Below are 16,380 nucleotides of genomic sequence, written 5' to 3' on the forward strand. Positions count from 1 at the left end.
CTCAGCTACTCTCAGTCCATCCCACCTATCTCCGTAAACCCACCCCTCGGGCTACTCTCATTCCATCGCACCTATCTCCGTAAACCCACCCCTCGGCTATTCTCAGTCCATCCCACCTATCTCTGTAAACCCACCCCTCAGCTACTCTCAGTCCATCCCACCTATCTCTGTAAACCCACCCCTCAGCTACTCTCAGTCCATCCCACCTTTCTCTGTAAACCCACCCCTCAGCTACTCTCAGTCCATCCCACCTATCTCTGTAAACCCACCCCTCAGCTACTCTCAGTCCATCCCACCTTTCTCTGTAAACCCACCCCTCAGCTACTCTCAGTCCATCCCACCTATCTCTGTAAACCCACCCCTCGGGCTACTCTCAGTCCATCCCACCTATCTCCGTAAACCCACCCCTCGGCTATTCTCAGTCCATCCCACCTATCTCTATAAACCCACCCCTCAGCTACTCTCAGTCCATCCCACCTATCTCTGTAAACCCACCCCTCAGCTACTCTCAGTCCATCCCACCTTTCTCTGTAAACCCACCCCTCAGCTACTCTCAGTCCATCCCACCTATCTCTGTAAACCCACCCCTCAGCTACTCTCAGTCCATCCCACCTTTCTCTGTAAACCCACCCCTCAGCTACTCTCAGTCCATCCCACCTATCTCTGTAAACCCACCCCTCAGCTACTCTCAGTCCATCCCACCTTTCTCTGTAAACCCACCCCTCGGCTATTCTCAGTCCATCCCACCTTTCTCTGTAAACCCACCCCTCAGCTACTCTCAGTCCATCCCACCTATCTCTGTAAACCCACCCCTCAGCTACTCTCAGTCCATCCCACCTATCTCCGTAAACCCACCCCTCAGCTACTCTCAGTCCATCCCACCTATCTCTGTAAACCCACCCCTCAGCTACTCTCAGTCCATCCCACCTATCTCTGTAAACCCACCCCTCAGCTACTCTCAGTCCATCCCACCTTTCTCTGTAAACCCACCCCTCAGCTACTCTCAGTCCATCCCACCTATCTCTGTAAACCCACCCCTCAGCTACTCTCAGTCCATTCCACCTATCTCTGTAAACCCACCCCTCAGCTACTCTCAGTCCATCCCACCTATCTCTGTAAACCCACCCCTCAGCTACTCTCAGTCCATCCCACCTATCTCTGTAAACCCACCCCTCAGCTACTCTCAGTCCATCCCACCTATCTCTGTAAACCCACCCCTCAGCTACTCTCAGTCCATCCCACCTATCTCCGTAAACCCACCCCTCAGCTACTCTCAGTCCATCCCACCTATCTCTGTAAACCCACCCCTCAGCTACTCTCAGTCCATCCCACCTATCTCTATAAACCCACCCCTCAGCTACTCTCAGTCCATCCCACCTTTCTCTGTAAACCCACCCCTCAGCTACTCTCAGTCCATCCCACCTATCTCTGTAAACCCACCCCTCAGCTACTCTCAGTCCATTCCACCTATCTCTGTAAACCCACCCCTCAGCTACTCTCAGTCCATCCCACCTTTCTCTGTAAACCCACCCCTCAGCTACTCTCAGTCCATCCCACCTATCTCCGTAAACCCACCCCTCAGCTACTCTCAGTCCATCCCACCTATCTCCGTAAACCCACCCCTCAGCTACTCTCAGTCCATCCCACCTATCTCCGTAAACCCACCCCTCAGCTACTCTCAGTCCATCCCACCTATCTCCGTAAACCCACCCCTCAGCTACTCTCAGTCCATCCCACCTATCTCCGTAAACCCACCCCTCAGCTACTCTCAGTCCATCCCACCTATCTCCGTAAACCCACCCCTCAGCTACTCTCAGTCCATTCCACCTATCTCTGTAAACCCACCCCTCAGCTACTCTCAGTCCATCCCACCTATCTCCGTAAACCCACCCCTCAGCTACTCTCAGTCCATCCCACCTATCTCTGTAAACCCACCCCTCAGCTACTCTCAGTCCATCCCACCTATCTCTGTAAACCCACCCCTCAGCTACTCTCAGTCCATCCCACCTTTCTCTGTAAACCCACCCCTCAGCTACTCTCAGTCCATCCCACCTATCTCTGTAAACCCACCCCTCAGCTACTCTCAGTCCATTCCACCTATCTCTGTAAACCCACCCTCAGCTACTCTCAGTCCATCCCACCTTTCTCTGTAAACCCACCCCTCAGCTACTCTCAGTCCATCCCACCTATCTCCGTAAACCCACCCCTCAGCTACTCTCAGTCCATCCCACCTATCTCCGTAAACCCACCCCTCAGCTACTCTCAGTCCATCCCACCTATCTCCGTAAACCCACCCCTCAGCTACTCTCAGTCCATCCCACCTATCTCCGTAAACCCACCCCTCAGCTACTCTCAGTCCATCCCATCTCCGTAAACCCACCCCTCAGCTACTCTCAGTCCATCCCACCTATCTCCGTAAACCCACCCCTCAGCTACTCTCAGTCCATCCCATCTCCGTAAACCCACCCCTCAGCTACTCTCAGTCCATCCCAGTAAACCCACCCCTCAGCTACTCTCAGTCCATCCCACCTTTCTCTGTAAACCCACCCCTCAGCTACTCTCAGTCCATCCCACCTATCTCTGTAAACCCACCCCTCAGCTACTCTCAGTCCATTCCACCTATCTCTGTAAACCCACCCCTCAGCTACTCTCAGTCCATCCCACCTTTCTCTGTAAACCCACCCCTCAGCTACTCTCAGTCCATCCCACCTATCTCCGTAAACCCACCCCTCAGCTACTCTCAGTCCATCCCACCTATCTCCGTAAACCCACCCCTCAGCTACTCTCAGTCCATCCCACCTATCTCCGTAAACCCACCCCTCAGCTACTCTCAGTCCATCCCACCTATCTCCGTAAACCCACCCCTCAGCTACTCTCAGTCCATCCCATCTCCGTAAACCCACCCCTCAGCTACTCTCAGTCCATCCCACCTATCTCCGTAAACCCACCCCTCAGCTACTCTCAGTCCATCCCACCTATCTCCGTAAACCCACCCCTCAGCTACTCTCAGTCCATCCCATCTCCGTAAACCCACCCCTCAGCTACTCTCAGTCCATCCCATCTCCTAAACCCACCCCTCAGCTACTCTCAGTCCATCCCATCTCCGTAAACCCACCCCTCAGCTACTCTCAGTCCATCCCACCTATCTCCGTAAACCCACCCCTCAGCTACTCTCAGTCCATCCCACCTATCTCCGTAAACCCACCCCTCAGCTACTCTCAGTCCATCCCACCTATCTCCGTAAACCCACCCCTCAGCTACTCTCAGTCCATCCCACCTATCTCCGTAAACCCCCCTCAGCTACTCTCAGTCCATTCCACCTATCTCTGTAAACCCACCCCTCAGCTACTCTCAGTCCATCCCACCTATCTCCGTAAACCCACCCCTCAGCTACTCTCAGTCCATCCCACCTATCTCTGTAAACCCACCCCTCAGCTACTCTCAGTCCATCCCACCTATCTCTGTAAACCCACCCCTCAGCTACTCTCAGTCCATCCCACCTTTCTCTGTAAACCCACCCCTCAGCTACTCTCAGTCCATCCCACCTATCTCCGTAAACCCACCCCTCAGCTACTCTCAGTCCATCCCACCTATCTCCGTAAACCCACCCCTCAGCTACTCTCAGTCCATCCCACCTATCTCCGTAAACCCACCCCTCAGCTACTCTCAGTCCATTCCACCTATCTCTGTAAACCCACCCCTCAGCTACTCTCAGTCCATCCCACCTATCTCCGTAAACCCACCCCTCAGCTACTCTCAGTCCATCCCACCTATCTCTGTAAACCCACCCCTCAGCTACTCTCAGTCCATCCCACCTATCTCTGTAAACCCACCCCTCAGCTACTCTCAGTCCATCCCACCTTTCTCTGTAAACCCACCCCTCAGCTACTCTCAGTCCATCCCACCTATCTCTGTAAACCCACCCCTCAGCTACTCTCAGTCCATTCCACCTATCTCTGTAAACCCACCCCTCAGCTACTCTCAGTCCATCCCACCTTTCTCTGTAAACCCACCCCTCAGCTACTCTCAGTCCATCCCACCTATCTCCGTAAACCCACCCCTCAGCTACTCTCAGTCCATCCCACCTATCTCCGTAAACCCACCCCTCAGCTACTCTCAGTCCATCCCACCTATCTCCGTAAACCCACCCCTCAGCTACTCTCAGTCCATCCCACCTATCTCCGTAAACCCACCCCTCAGCTACTCTCAGTCCATCCCATCTCCGTAAACCCACCCCTCAGCTACTCTCAGTCCATCCCACCTATCTCCGTAAACCCACCCCTCAGCTACTCTCAGTCCATCCCATCTCCGTAAACCCACCCCTCAGCTACTCTCAGTCCATCCCATCTCCGTAAACCCACCCCTCAGCTACTCTCAGTCCATCCCACCTTTCTCTGTAAACCCACCCCTCAGCTACTCTCAGTCCATCCCACCTATCTCTGTAAACCCACCCCTCAGCTACTCTCAGTCCATTCCACCTATCTCTGTAAACCCACCCCTCAGCTACTCTCAGTCCATCCCACCTTTCTCTGTAAACCCACCCTCAGCTACTCTCAGTCCATCCCACCTATCTCCGTAAACCCACCCCTCAGCTACTCTCAGTCCATCCCACCTATCTCCGTAAACCCACCCCTCAGCTACTCTCAGTCCATCCCACCTATCTCCGTAAACCCACCCCTCAGCTACTCTCAGTCCATCCCCCATCTCCGTAAACCCACCCCTCAGCTACTCTCAGTCCATCCCATCTCCGTAAACCCACCCCTCAGCTACTCTCAGTCCATCCCATCTCCGTAAACCCACCCCTCAGCTACTCTCAGTCCATCCCACCTATCTCCGTAAACCCACCCCTCAGCTACTCTCAGTCCATCCCATCTCCGTAAACCCACCCCTCAGCTACTCTCAGTCCATCCCATCTCCGTAAACCCACCCCTCAGCTACTCTCAGTCCATCCCATCTCCGTAAACCCACCCCTCAGCTACTCTCAGTCCATCCCATCTCCGTAAACCCACCCCTCAGCTACTCTCAGTCCATCCCATCTCCGTAAACCCACCCCTCAGCTACTCTCAGTCCATCCCATCTCCGTAAACCCACCCCTCAGCTACTCTCAGTCCATCCCATCTCCGTAAACCCACCCCTCAGCTACTCTCAGTCCATCCCATCTCCGTAAACCCACCCCTCAGCTACTCTCAGTCCATCCCATCTCCGTAAACCCACCCCTCAGCTACTCTCAGTCCATCCCATCTCCGTAAACCCACCCCTCAGCTACTCTCAGTCCATCCCATCTCCGTAAACCCACCCCTCAGCTACTCTCAGTCCATCCCATCTCCGTAAACCCACCCCTCAGCTACTCTCAGTCCATCCCATCTCCGTAAACCCACCCCTCAGCTACTCTCAGTCCATCCCATCTCCGTAAACCCACCCCTCAGCTACTCTCAGTCCATCCCATCTCCGTAAACCCACCCCTCAGCTACTCTCAGTCCATCCCATCTCCGTAAACCCACCCCTCAGCTACTCTCAGTCCATCCCATCTCCGTAAACCCACCCCTCAGCTACTCTCAGTCCATCCCATCTCCGTAAACCCACCCCTCAGCTACTCTCAGTCCATCCCATCTCCGTAAACCGCCCTCTTATGATTTCCATGTGACATATCTTTTTTTAACTGTGCTGTGATTCTTCACATAAATTCTGAACCGGTCAAACTGCATAGTAACTACAGATTGTAAGTTAAAGATACATATTTCTACTAATAGTAAACGTATTGTTATATTGTTGATTGATTGACTATGGTTTTTCAAATCTCCCAACAATGCTAAATGTAGGGTTTATGTTAGATAAATGTTGTGATTTTTCAGCCATTCTTGAACCTGTGACCAGAAACAAGCTACAAATGGGCAATATCAAAATAAGTGATCAAATGATTGTCTCTTCGTAGCAAAATCTGCAGAGCTGAGATGGTTGTACGCCCCATATTCATAACATTCTGTGTGTGGCAAGAATTGTTTTTCCAAGAGTTGTATCAATTCATAAACCATGTGCCACAGAATCAGCACATCAAAAATCTCTTCCTAACTATTTTGCAACCTGTATGGTGCCGATTTCGACATTTTGGTCATCAAGTAAAACTGGTATAAGTTTGTATTTACATAAAATAATACTATGCCAATTTTGGTCTTTAATAATGGGCAAACAAAAAATTTCACTACACTCACTACACTTTCTGATTCTAATAATTAGCTGGTTAATAAATTGAATCAGGTTAGTTACAACTGAGGTTTGGATTGAAAAACTACAGGAGGGTAGCTCTCCAGGAACAGGGTTGGAGAGCCCTGAAGTAGAGAGAGTTCATTATAGCCTTTACCTATGTCCCAAAGGGGACGAAAATAAGGATTAGTAAGCAAGTAATTGACCTACTAGGTTAGGAACACAATAAGAAAACTCAAACATAGAACCAACAAATCTATGAGTGTGTGCTAGTCTCAATCCCACCAGTGTGTCTTGGACATTACATCAGCGCTTAATATAGATCTTTGCTGCAAGAGCTTCCCGTCAAGACCCTCCCTTCTTCCACTTAGTCCTACAATCTGATTGGTTGCTTGCCAAGTATTGGCAAGTGATGGGAGCTGTATACCAGATACCACTAGCCTGAAATTGCTTATTTTCATTGTCTGTTCCACATGACTACAGTTGAAAGCGTTGGTTTAAAAGTCATTGCTTTAATCCATCAACTATTTTCAGATCAGTGGTAGTGTGCGAAAATATAGTAGGTTGACCTCTGTGGCTGTATCTGAAAACTTTCCAAGCTGGCAAATCCTTTCTTCTTCAGTCCTTGTGTTTTCCATTCCTCTCAAAGTGCATTGGAGGGGATGATCATAGTCTTTCCATGGGACCGTCACCTCTAATGCCCTTTGAGAGGAATTGAGGAAATAAGAACAGAGCAAGCAAGGATTTGACTGCTAGTAATGTTTTCATATACAGACCAGATCATTTTAGGACACGAGAGATCTGATTGGCTGGTTAGTCTCAGGGGTAACTCTGACCTCTGTTGTGTTCAGCCTGCTCCCAGAGGATGCGCTCAAGGTCTTTGGTCCAGGCATCCTTCACCTCTCTGTTCCCGGCCTGCAGGGTGTAAGTGTCCTGGGACTTCCTCCTTCGGAACCAGATCTCAAAGCACAGCCCGCTGTCCCCTGAATTGTGGGTCATCCCAATGTCAGAGGTCTGTCAGAACAGAAAACATGGTCTTTAAACAAACTACAGCTTGTAAAAGGTTTTGAAGTGGTCATAAACCCGTTATAAGGCATATAAAGGACTATACGTGGATATAACAGTGTATGTATATTTTGAAAGTAATCAACCTAGACAGACAGGCTTCCTTCTCCATTTACAAACAGGGTATGTGTTAACGTACAGTGAATCATATACAGTTTTCCACGAAATAGAGGAAGTGGCCCTGGAAGTGAAACTTTTGGAGGGTAGCTACAGTAGCACATACTTTTCATCTGACGCAAGGCCTCCACGTGACCCTTTTATGACGTAAGCATGTATTTCAATGATTTCCAAGGAAGGTAGTGTCACGCTGAATAAATCATTTGTGAGACAGCCGCAGGAATGCAGGATAGTTTTTTATGATTTTACCCCAAGTTACGGCGTGCCGTGTAAAGGCACAGGGATGACGACCAAACAAACACTATACAAAAACACAGGGTTGAAACCCAAACAAAAGAGCAAGGAGTACCTCGAATAAATAACACAAGTACACAATGATTAACACACGGGACGAGTCCCGTAATTGTCTGTGCAATCCACAATGACACGAAGGCCCAAAACACACAGCACAGGTGCCCACACAACCAACGGACATTGTAACATTAATTGACCACCCAATGGAAACCAAAGGGCACAAATATACAAATACAAATCAGTGGGAATAGGGGACTGGTGTGGGCAATGAAAGTTCCGGAGGGATCCGTGACAGGTAGCTTTGGCTCAAGTTTCACATTGAGGTATATTGTGCTATGTTTTGTATACCTGCATACCTTGAATGACTGTTTATAAACATAAGTGTCGTTGCCCACGTCGGTCCTCTTAGTCTTGCTGAAGAGGACAAGGTCCTGGAAGAGGAAGATGTGGCGGAAACACTTTTTCTTTCTGAAGGACACCAGGAACTCGTCCTGACAAATCAGCTGCCCCTGCTCCTTCAAGTTGACCTACAGGAGAAGAGAAATTACATTGAGGGCAGGCTGTATTCTGTCAGGGTGCATCTGTGGTAAGATGAACCCTTTTTAGTACATTGACATTTGACCTTATACTGTATTCATCCCCTGATAGGAACAAACTAAGAAGTGTTATAGGTTCCAAACGACCTCACGAATGTGGTAGATCAATGTTATTTGGGTTAGGTGGGTAAATCATTTGGCCAAAGTGGGTCACCCAAAAATACGTTTCAAAACCCCTGCACTGTACTGTATGACTGGAAGAGTCAAACTTTTATCTTTATCTTACAAACTTGACAACGGAGGTTAACATAAAAAGGGAGAACATTTTAATATCCGAACAAACTCACAATTGTGGTTTACAGTATGGGCCACAGATGGGGATTTGAGTCTAGCCAATTTTTCCAATGTGGGTCGGCTGAAGGAAATCAAATCAAACTTCATTTGTCACGTGTCGAATACAACAGGTGTAGACCTTGAAATGCTTACTTACAAGCCCTTAATTAACCAACAAAGCAGTTCAATAAAGAGTTAAGAAAATATTTACCAAATAAAGTCAAGTAAAAAATAATAAAAAGTAACACGATAAAACAACAATAATGAGGCTATATACAGGGGGTACTGGTACTGAGTCAACATGCGGGGGGGTACAGGTTAGTCCAGGTCATTTGCACATGTAGGTAATAAACAGCGAGGAGCAGCAGTGTAAAAAGAAATGGGGGGGTGGGTCAAGTCAATGTAAATAATCCGGGTGGCCATTTGATTCAATGTTCTGCAGTCTTATGGCTTGGGGGTAGAAGCTGTTAATGAGCCTTTTGGTCCTAGACTTGGCGCTCCATTACCGCTTGCCATGCGGTAGCAGTGAGAACAGTATAAGACTTGGGTGACTGGAGTCGTTGACAATGTTTTGGGCTTTCCTCTAACACCACCTAGTATATTACTGTAGGTCCTGGATGGCAGGAAGCTTGGCCCCAGGATGCTCTCCATGGTGCAGCTGTAAAACTTATTGAGGATCTGGGGGCCCATGCCAAATCTTTTCACGCTCCTGGTTGGGAAAAGGTGTTGTCGTGCCCTCTTCTCGACTGTCTTGGTGTCTTTGGAACATGATAGTTCATTGGTGATGTGGACACCAAGGAACTTGAAATTCTCGACCCGCTCCACTACAGCCCCGTGTCTTACTCACATTGAGGGAGAGATTGTTGTCCTGGCACCACACTGCCAGGTCTCTGACCTCCTCCCTATAGGCTGTCTCATTGTTGTCGGTAATCAGGCCTACCACTGGTGTGTCGTCAGTATACTTAATGATGGTGTTGGAGTCGTGTTTGGCCACACAGTTGTGGGTGAACAGGGAGTACAGGAGGGGACGAAGCACGCAACCCTGTGGGGTCCCAGTGTTGAGTATCAGTGTGGCAGACATGTTGATGCCTACTCTCACCACCTGGGGACGGCCCGTTAGGAAGTCCGGGATCCAGTTGCAGAGGGAGATGTTTATTCCCAGGGTCCTTAGCTTAGTGATGAGCTTTGTGGGCACTGTGGTGTTGAACGCTGAGCTGTAGTGAATGAACAACATTCTCACATAGGTGTTCCTTTTGTCCAGGTGTGAAAGGGAAGTGTGGAGTGTGATTGAGATTGCGCATGTGGATCTGTTGGGGCGGTATGCGAGTTGGAGTAGGTCCAGCGTATCCGGGATAATGCTGTTGATGTGAGCCATGACCAGCCTTTCAAAGCACTTCATGGCTACCGACGTGAGTGCTACGGGGCGGTAATCATTTTGGCAGGTTACCTTCACTTCCTTGGGCACAGGGACTATGGTTGTCTGCTTGAAACATGTAGGTATTGCTGAATCGGTCAGGGAGAGGCTGAAAATGTCCATGAAGACACTTGCCAGTTGGTGCGCGTATGCTTTGAGTACACGCCCTGGTAATCCGTCTGGCCCCACGGCTTTGTGAATGTTGACCTGTTTATGTTAACCTGCTCACATCGGCTACTGAGAGCGTTATCACACAGTCGTCCGGAACAGCTGGTGCTCTCAAGCATGTTTCATTGTTGCTTGCCTCTAAGTGAGCATGATAGCATTTAGCTCGACTGGTAGGCTCACGACACTGGGCAGCTCGCGGCTGGGTTTTCATTTGTAATCCATAACAGTTTTCAAGCCCTGCCACATCTGACGAGCGCCAGAGCCGGTATAGTAGGATTCAATCTTAATTCTGTATTGACGCTTTGCCTGTTTGATGGTTCATCAGAGGGTGTAGCGGAATTTCTTATAAGTGTCTGGATTAGTGTCTCGCTCCTTGAAAGCGGCAGCCCTAGCCTTCAGCTCGATTCGGATGTTGCCTGTAATCCATGGGTCCTTGTTGGGATATGTACGTTTGGTGACTATGGGGATGACGTCGTCGATGCACTTATTGATGAAGCTGATGGTTGAGGTGGCATACTCCTCAATGCCATTGGATAAATCACGGAACATATTTCAGTCTGTGCTAGCAAAACAGTCCTGTAGCATAGCATCCGCGTCATCTGACCACCTCCGTATTGAAAGAGTCACAGGTACTTTCTATTTTAGTTTTTTTCTTGTAAGCAGGAATCAGGGGGATAGAGTTATGGTCAGATTTTCCCAATGGAGAGATTTGTATGCGTCTATGTGTGTTTAGTAAAGGTGGTCTAGAGTTTTTCTCCTCTGGTTGCACGTGGGAGAAATTAGGTCAAACGGAGGTCAAACGGACTTAAGTTTCCCTGCATGAAAGTCCCCAGGCACTAGAAGCACCACCTCTGCATTAGCATTTTATTGTTTCCTTATGGCCTTGTACCTTTCATTGAGTGTGATCTTAGTGCCAGCATCGGTTTATGGTGGTAAATAGATGGCTATGAAAAATATAGATGAAAATTATCTTGGTAAACACTGGTCTACAGCTTATCATCAGATACTCCACCTCAGGCGAGCAAAACCTTGAGATTTCCTTAATATTAGATTTTGCACACCAGCTGCTATTGATCAGTTAAACACAGACCTCCACCCCTCGTCTTACCGGAGGCAGCTGTTCTGTCACGGAAAACCCAGCCATCTGTATATTATCCATGTCGTCGTTCAGATACGACTCTGTGAAAAATAAGAATGTCCCATTGGTAGGATAGGTCTTGAACGGAGCTCATCCAGTTTATTCTCCAATGGTTGCACATTGGCCAGTATGGTAGAGGCGGGTTACCCACTCACTGACTAATTCTCACAAGGCACCTACACTTGCGTCCCCTGTTTCGGCATCTATTCTTCATGCGAATGACAGGGATTTTGGCCTGGTCCGGTAAATCCTTCGTGTCCGACTAGTTAAACAAAAAATCTTTGTCTAGTTTGAGGTGAGTAATTGCTGTTCTGATATCCAGAAGCTCTTTTTGATCATATGAGACGGTGGCAAAAACATTATGTACAAAATAAGTTACAAAAGATGTGAAAAAACACTCAAAATAGCACAATTGGTTCGGGGCCCGTAAAACGGCAGCCATCTCCTCCGGCGCCATTATTTAGATTGTTACTCTTCAGTCCTCCTTTTATACCTCTCCCTCCAACCCCCTCTTCCCCATTCCTCACTCACATCACAGTCCTGGATGTCGTCCATGGCCAGCAGGTTGTTGCCATGCCTTAGCTGGAACTGGATGACCTCCAGGGCGTGCTGGACCTCGGCCTCCTCACGGCTCCTGTGGGGCCCGCACTCCCTCACCATGTCCTGCAGCAGTAGGCTATACTTGCTGATCCGCTGCACCGGTTTCAGCAGGTAAGAAGACAGGTCCATCTTGTCCCCCAGCTGCAGCTGTTTTTGCTGCAGTGTTAGGAAAACAGAGTTCGGGACAATTCCATATCAATTCATTCAAATCAGAAATAAAAAATTGAAATTCCAATTGCATTTTTTTCTAAAATTGGAATTTGATTGTATAACATGCATGTCCTAACAGGGTTGTGGTCAATTCTATTTAAACTCAGTCAACTTTTAATAAAGGGTATTACATTTTTTTTTTGCAAACAGCATTGTTCCGGGGGCACTTGCACTACAAATACTTCACATAAGGATGAGTATAGCATTATATACTGTAATATCAGTGTACTCTGCCAGTTTATTTGACGTCCTCACCTTGAAAAAGTAATGGCTGTGGTTGATGAGTAAGCTGTCTGACTGGGGTTTGTTTTTGCTGAAGAGGGCGTACAGACCAAAGCTCTCTCTCTGGATAGGGGTAGAAGCACAGAATTCAATAGAAAATACAAATAAATAAAATATAAAGTATTATTATTGTATTCTGTTTTACACAGCTGTAGAACCTACGTGCCTGTTGATTTCTCAAGATTATAATTGACCTGACTTGTGGCATGCAGTCCACATCACTTGTTGTTGGTGAGTGCCAAACAGATGAAAAGATAAGATATAATAAAAAGACTGAACTGTCTCTCACCCCAAAAAGTAAAGCAATGTTATTGTAAAACACTGGTTGATTTTTTGTTTCAGAGCAGTTGGATTCAAATATACTGGTATATCAGTGTTACTAAATACTGTTATATCAGTGTTACTGAATAATGTTATACCAATGTTACTAAATACTGTTATATCAGAGTTACTAAATACTGTTATATCAGAGTTACTAAATACTGTTATATCAGAGTTACTAAATACTGTTATACCAGTGTTAATATATATTGTTAAACCAGTGTTAATAAATACTGTTATATCAGTGTTACTAAATACTGTTATACCAATGTTACTAAATACTGTTATATCAGTGTTACTAAATACTGTTATACCAGTGTTACTAAATACTGTTATACCAATGTTACTAAATACTGTTATATCAGTGTTACTAAATACTGTTATACCAGTGTTACTAAATACTGTTATACCAGTGTTAATAAATACTGTTAAACCAGTGTTAATAAATACTGTTATACCAGTGTTACTAAATACTGTTATACCAGTGTTAATAAATACTGTTATAGCAGTGTTAATAAATACTGTTATAACAGTGTTACTAAATACTGTTATATCAGTGTTAATAAATACTGTTATACCAGTGTTACTAAATACTGTTATATCAGTGTTAATAAATACTGTTATACCAGTGTTAATAAATACTGTTATATCAGTGTTAATAAATACTGTTATACCAGTGTTACTCACTGTCTATTTGAACTTCTCTGTGAAGTGATGAGGACACTACCCTGGAAAGGGTGCCGTCCTTCACTTAAAACGCATCATCACAGTTTTTGCTCCGTAGTAAAAATGCTTTTGAAAACTTGACTGCTGACATGCAACATTTTTAGGATTGTATTAACAGTGGATTTATGAACAAAAGATTGAAATATCCCTTTCAAGTTAGGTTGAGTTATCACACGGTTAAGGTTTGTAACCATGGGAACCCACATGCCGTAGGAAGCAGCGTCCGACTCTGAAGGGTTCTCGGAGGCAGCCCTCCAGCTCTTTCAGAAAGTGATGGCGGTGGAAGTCATGGAGCTTCTCCAGGTTGCCGAAAATGTTCCCCCCCTGGCCCCTTAGGTCCTGAGGCACATCAGGCCTCTCCAGCTCAGGGAAGTAGTGCTCTCGTACGTAGCCTAGAGATCGTACATACTCCCTCTCAGTCAACAACAGCTCCTCCATGATCCTCTGCAACTTCCTGTCCACACAGAAAACAGGAAATTGGGAATTTTAAGGAGGAGGAATTTGGACAATGTGTTCTCTAATTTACCCCTTACCCTCACCCGCGCGCAGTTTTAAGAAAAATACCTAAACAAATAAGAAATACAAGTAACAAATAATTAAAGAGTAGCAGTAAAATAACAGGCTATATACAGGGGGTACCGGTCCAGAGTCAATGTGCAGGGGCACCGGTTCGTCGAGGTAATTGAGGTAATACGTAGGTAGAGTTATTAAAGTGCCTATGCATAGATAATAACAGAGAGTAGGAGCAGTGTAAAGGGAGGGGGCAATGCAAATAGTCTGGGTAGCCACTTGATGAGATGTTCAGGAGTCTTATGGCTTGGGGGTAGAAACTGTTTCGAAGCCTCTTGGACCTAGACTTGGCACTCTGGTACCGCTTGCTGTGCAGTATGTAGTTATTGTAAAGATTACAGGCAACTAATTGTAATCTGAAATCTAACAAAGACCCAAAGAGAAACCATCTCGATGATGCATTTCTTCTAACACTGCATGCTGTAAATGTCCTTTGTCACTCATTTGTTTATTTAAGACGTATTTCCCATAAACCCATTCCCATAACAATTACAGATTGATAATAGCTTGTGTGACTAATGGCATAGCTGCTGTAAAGAGGTCAATGGAACTCGACCAAAACAATGGAAATGCCATGGAAACTCGTGGGGGAATGATGCAGTGAGGGAAAGATCCCAAATCTCCTCATTGTACCCCAGAAAATTTAGCCTACATTTAGGCTATTGTTAAAATGTGTATGACACACTATGTTGAGGTAAAAATCGGAGTGTAATGCTTGTATGGATGACAAACCGAATACATGTTCATGTCCACATTACCAATCAACTGCATTACAGTTAAAAATGACTTTGACTAACACCTCTGATTTCTCTATGCTAGCTATGCTACCAGATTATACGAACGGGAGTTAGCATTTAGCAGTCACTTCTTCTAAACCTGAAAAGGGACTGCTTCTAAATGTTATGCAGCAAAAATAGCCAAATACACCCAAATCAGACTTTAGTAACCACATTGTGGGCTTGTTACAATAAATCCGTCATGATGGATTTTAAGAGCGCAAGAGCAGATTTGTTGGACATGCGCCAAGTCGGTATCCTTCTTCTATCCCCCACTGCGTTGCATTGCATCTATGCTAAGTATTTCTGGGAAAAAAATTCTGATAGCTGTTGAGAAGGAGGTGCATCACTCACAGGACATTGCTGCCATTTTCTTCAGCTTGTGTGTCGGCTAATGACGAGGCTTCTTGTGTCTTGTCACCACTATGGTCAGTCAAGGACACTGAAGACACCTGTATGGGGTCACCACCTTCCCTATCCCCATTTGACTTACAGCAGGAGTGGCCAGAGCAGAAACTTCCATTACGGGAGATATCATAAGGGTTTTGGGGTGACTGCAGTGCCACTACTAGGTGCCGGCTATGGGAGTGCCTTGCCGATAAGGGGGAGGAGCCACACTCTGAGGACAGGAGAGAGCTCATACAGGAACCCTCACTCAGTGATCGCCCCAAGGCACTGTGTTTCCATGGAAACGGCTCACACTTGCCGATCGGATCCCCCCTCTTGAGGTCCGCCTCGCTGTGGCGCCTCCCTCGGCCACCTCCTCCATCTTGAGGCACCACTGGCATCAGTTTCCCCTCTTTGCCTGGGGATTTAGGTGACTGGGACACTTCTTTGGCTCCTTTACCCCCTTTCGAGTCCGCTTTGAAAGGGAGGTTAAAACATGTGATGTGAGCGCTGTCCCTAGTATTGCTTTCTCTGCTCTCCATCTGGTCCTGGGAGGCCTTCCCCGAGTTATCGGCCACCCCTGGAGGGGAAGTTGAGGCCGGAGCGAGGGAGCAAGAGGCCCCCTCCTCCTTCTCCTCTTCGCTCTCCTTTCCCGCTTCTAGCACCCTGCTCTTCACTTGAGCTCCGCCAGCTGTGGGCTGCTGCTGGTCTTTGTCGGCTGCTCCTCCGCGCCGTTGCAATCTCTCCCCTAGCCGCTGGCGGACTTCTTGGCACTGGATCCAGGCTGCATTCCACAGCCTCATCCCCCCAGAGCCCCTCGCACTGTAGGCTTTGGCTTTCACAGTCTGGAAGTGTCGAGCAGAGAAGCAGTCACCCAATCTCTCCTTGTAGGTCTTAAGTGTACTTAGATTGGCTTTGGCAGGGTAACACCCAGTCTCTACCTGCTCAAGATATTGCCTGCATTCCTTGGCTAGGGAAGCAACCTACAGGAAACAATACAGAGAGCAGATTTGTTAGTGACATAGTGTTATTTCAGAAGTGTTATAAGTTAAGTATTTGTGTTGTGTATTACTTGGATGAGAAGTTGGAGTTCAGAAAAGATTGATGGGAGGGATTGATGACTGGCTAGGGGTTAAAGAGGGGGAATGTCCATAAATGCATTTATCCTTCCTTCCTTCAGTTCATACATGATATGATTTAAAACATAGAAACATGGTGGTAGTGATGGTAAAGTAATATCGT

General features: G+C 47.1%; 1 protein-coding gene across 1 annotated transcript in view; it reads right to left on the reverse strand.

Annotated features, from left to right (window-relative positions):
* The window catches only part of LOC124027262 (pleckstrin homology domain-containing family G member 4B-like), an 82,677-nt gene that overhangs the window by 9,192 nt on the left and 57,105 nt on the right, over positions 1-16,380 (reverse strand). The window contains 6 exon segments of the mRNA XM_046339729.1: positions 7,038-7,215; positions 8,034-8,204; positions 11,798-12,022; positions 12,332-12,421; positions 13,610-13,859; positions 15,106-16,121. Coding sequence (XP_046195685.1) covers positions 7,038-7,215; positions 8,034-8,204; positions 11,798-12,022; positions 12,332-12,421; positions 13,610-13,859; positions 15,106-16,121 — 1,930 coding nt within the window.

The sequence above is a fragment of the Oncorhynchus gorbuscha genome, linkage group LG03, assembly GCF_021184085.1.
Source record: "Oncorhynchus gorbuscha isolate QuinsamMale2020 ecotype Even-year linkage group LG03, OgorEven_v1.0, whole genome shotgun sequence".
NCBI lineage: Eukaryota > Metazoa > Chordata > Actinopteri > Salmoniformes > Salmonidae > Oncorhynchus > Oncorhynchus gorbuscha.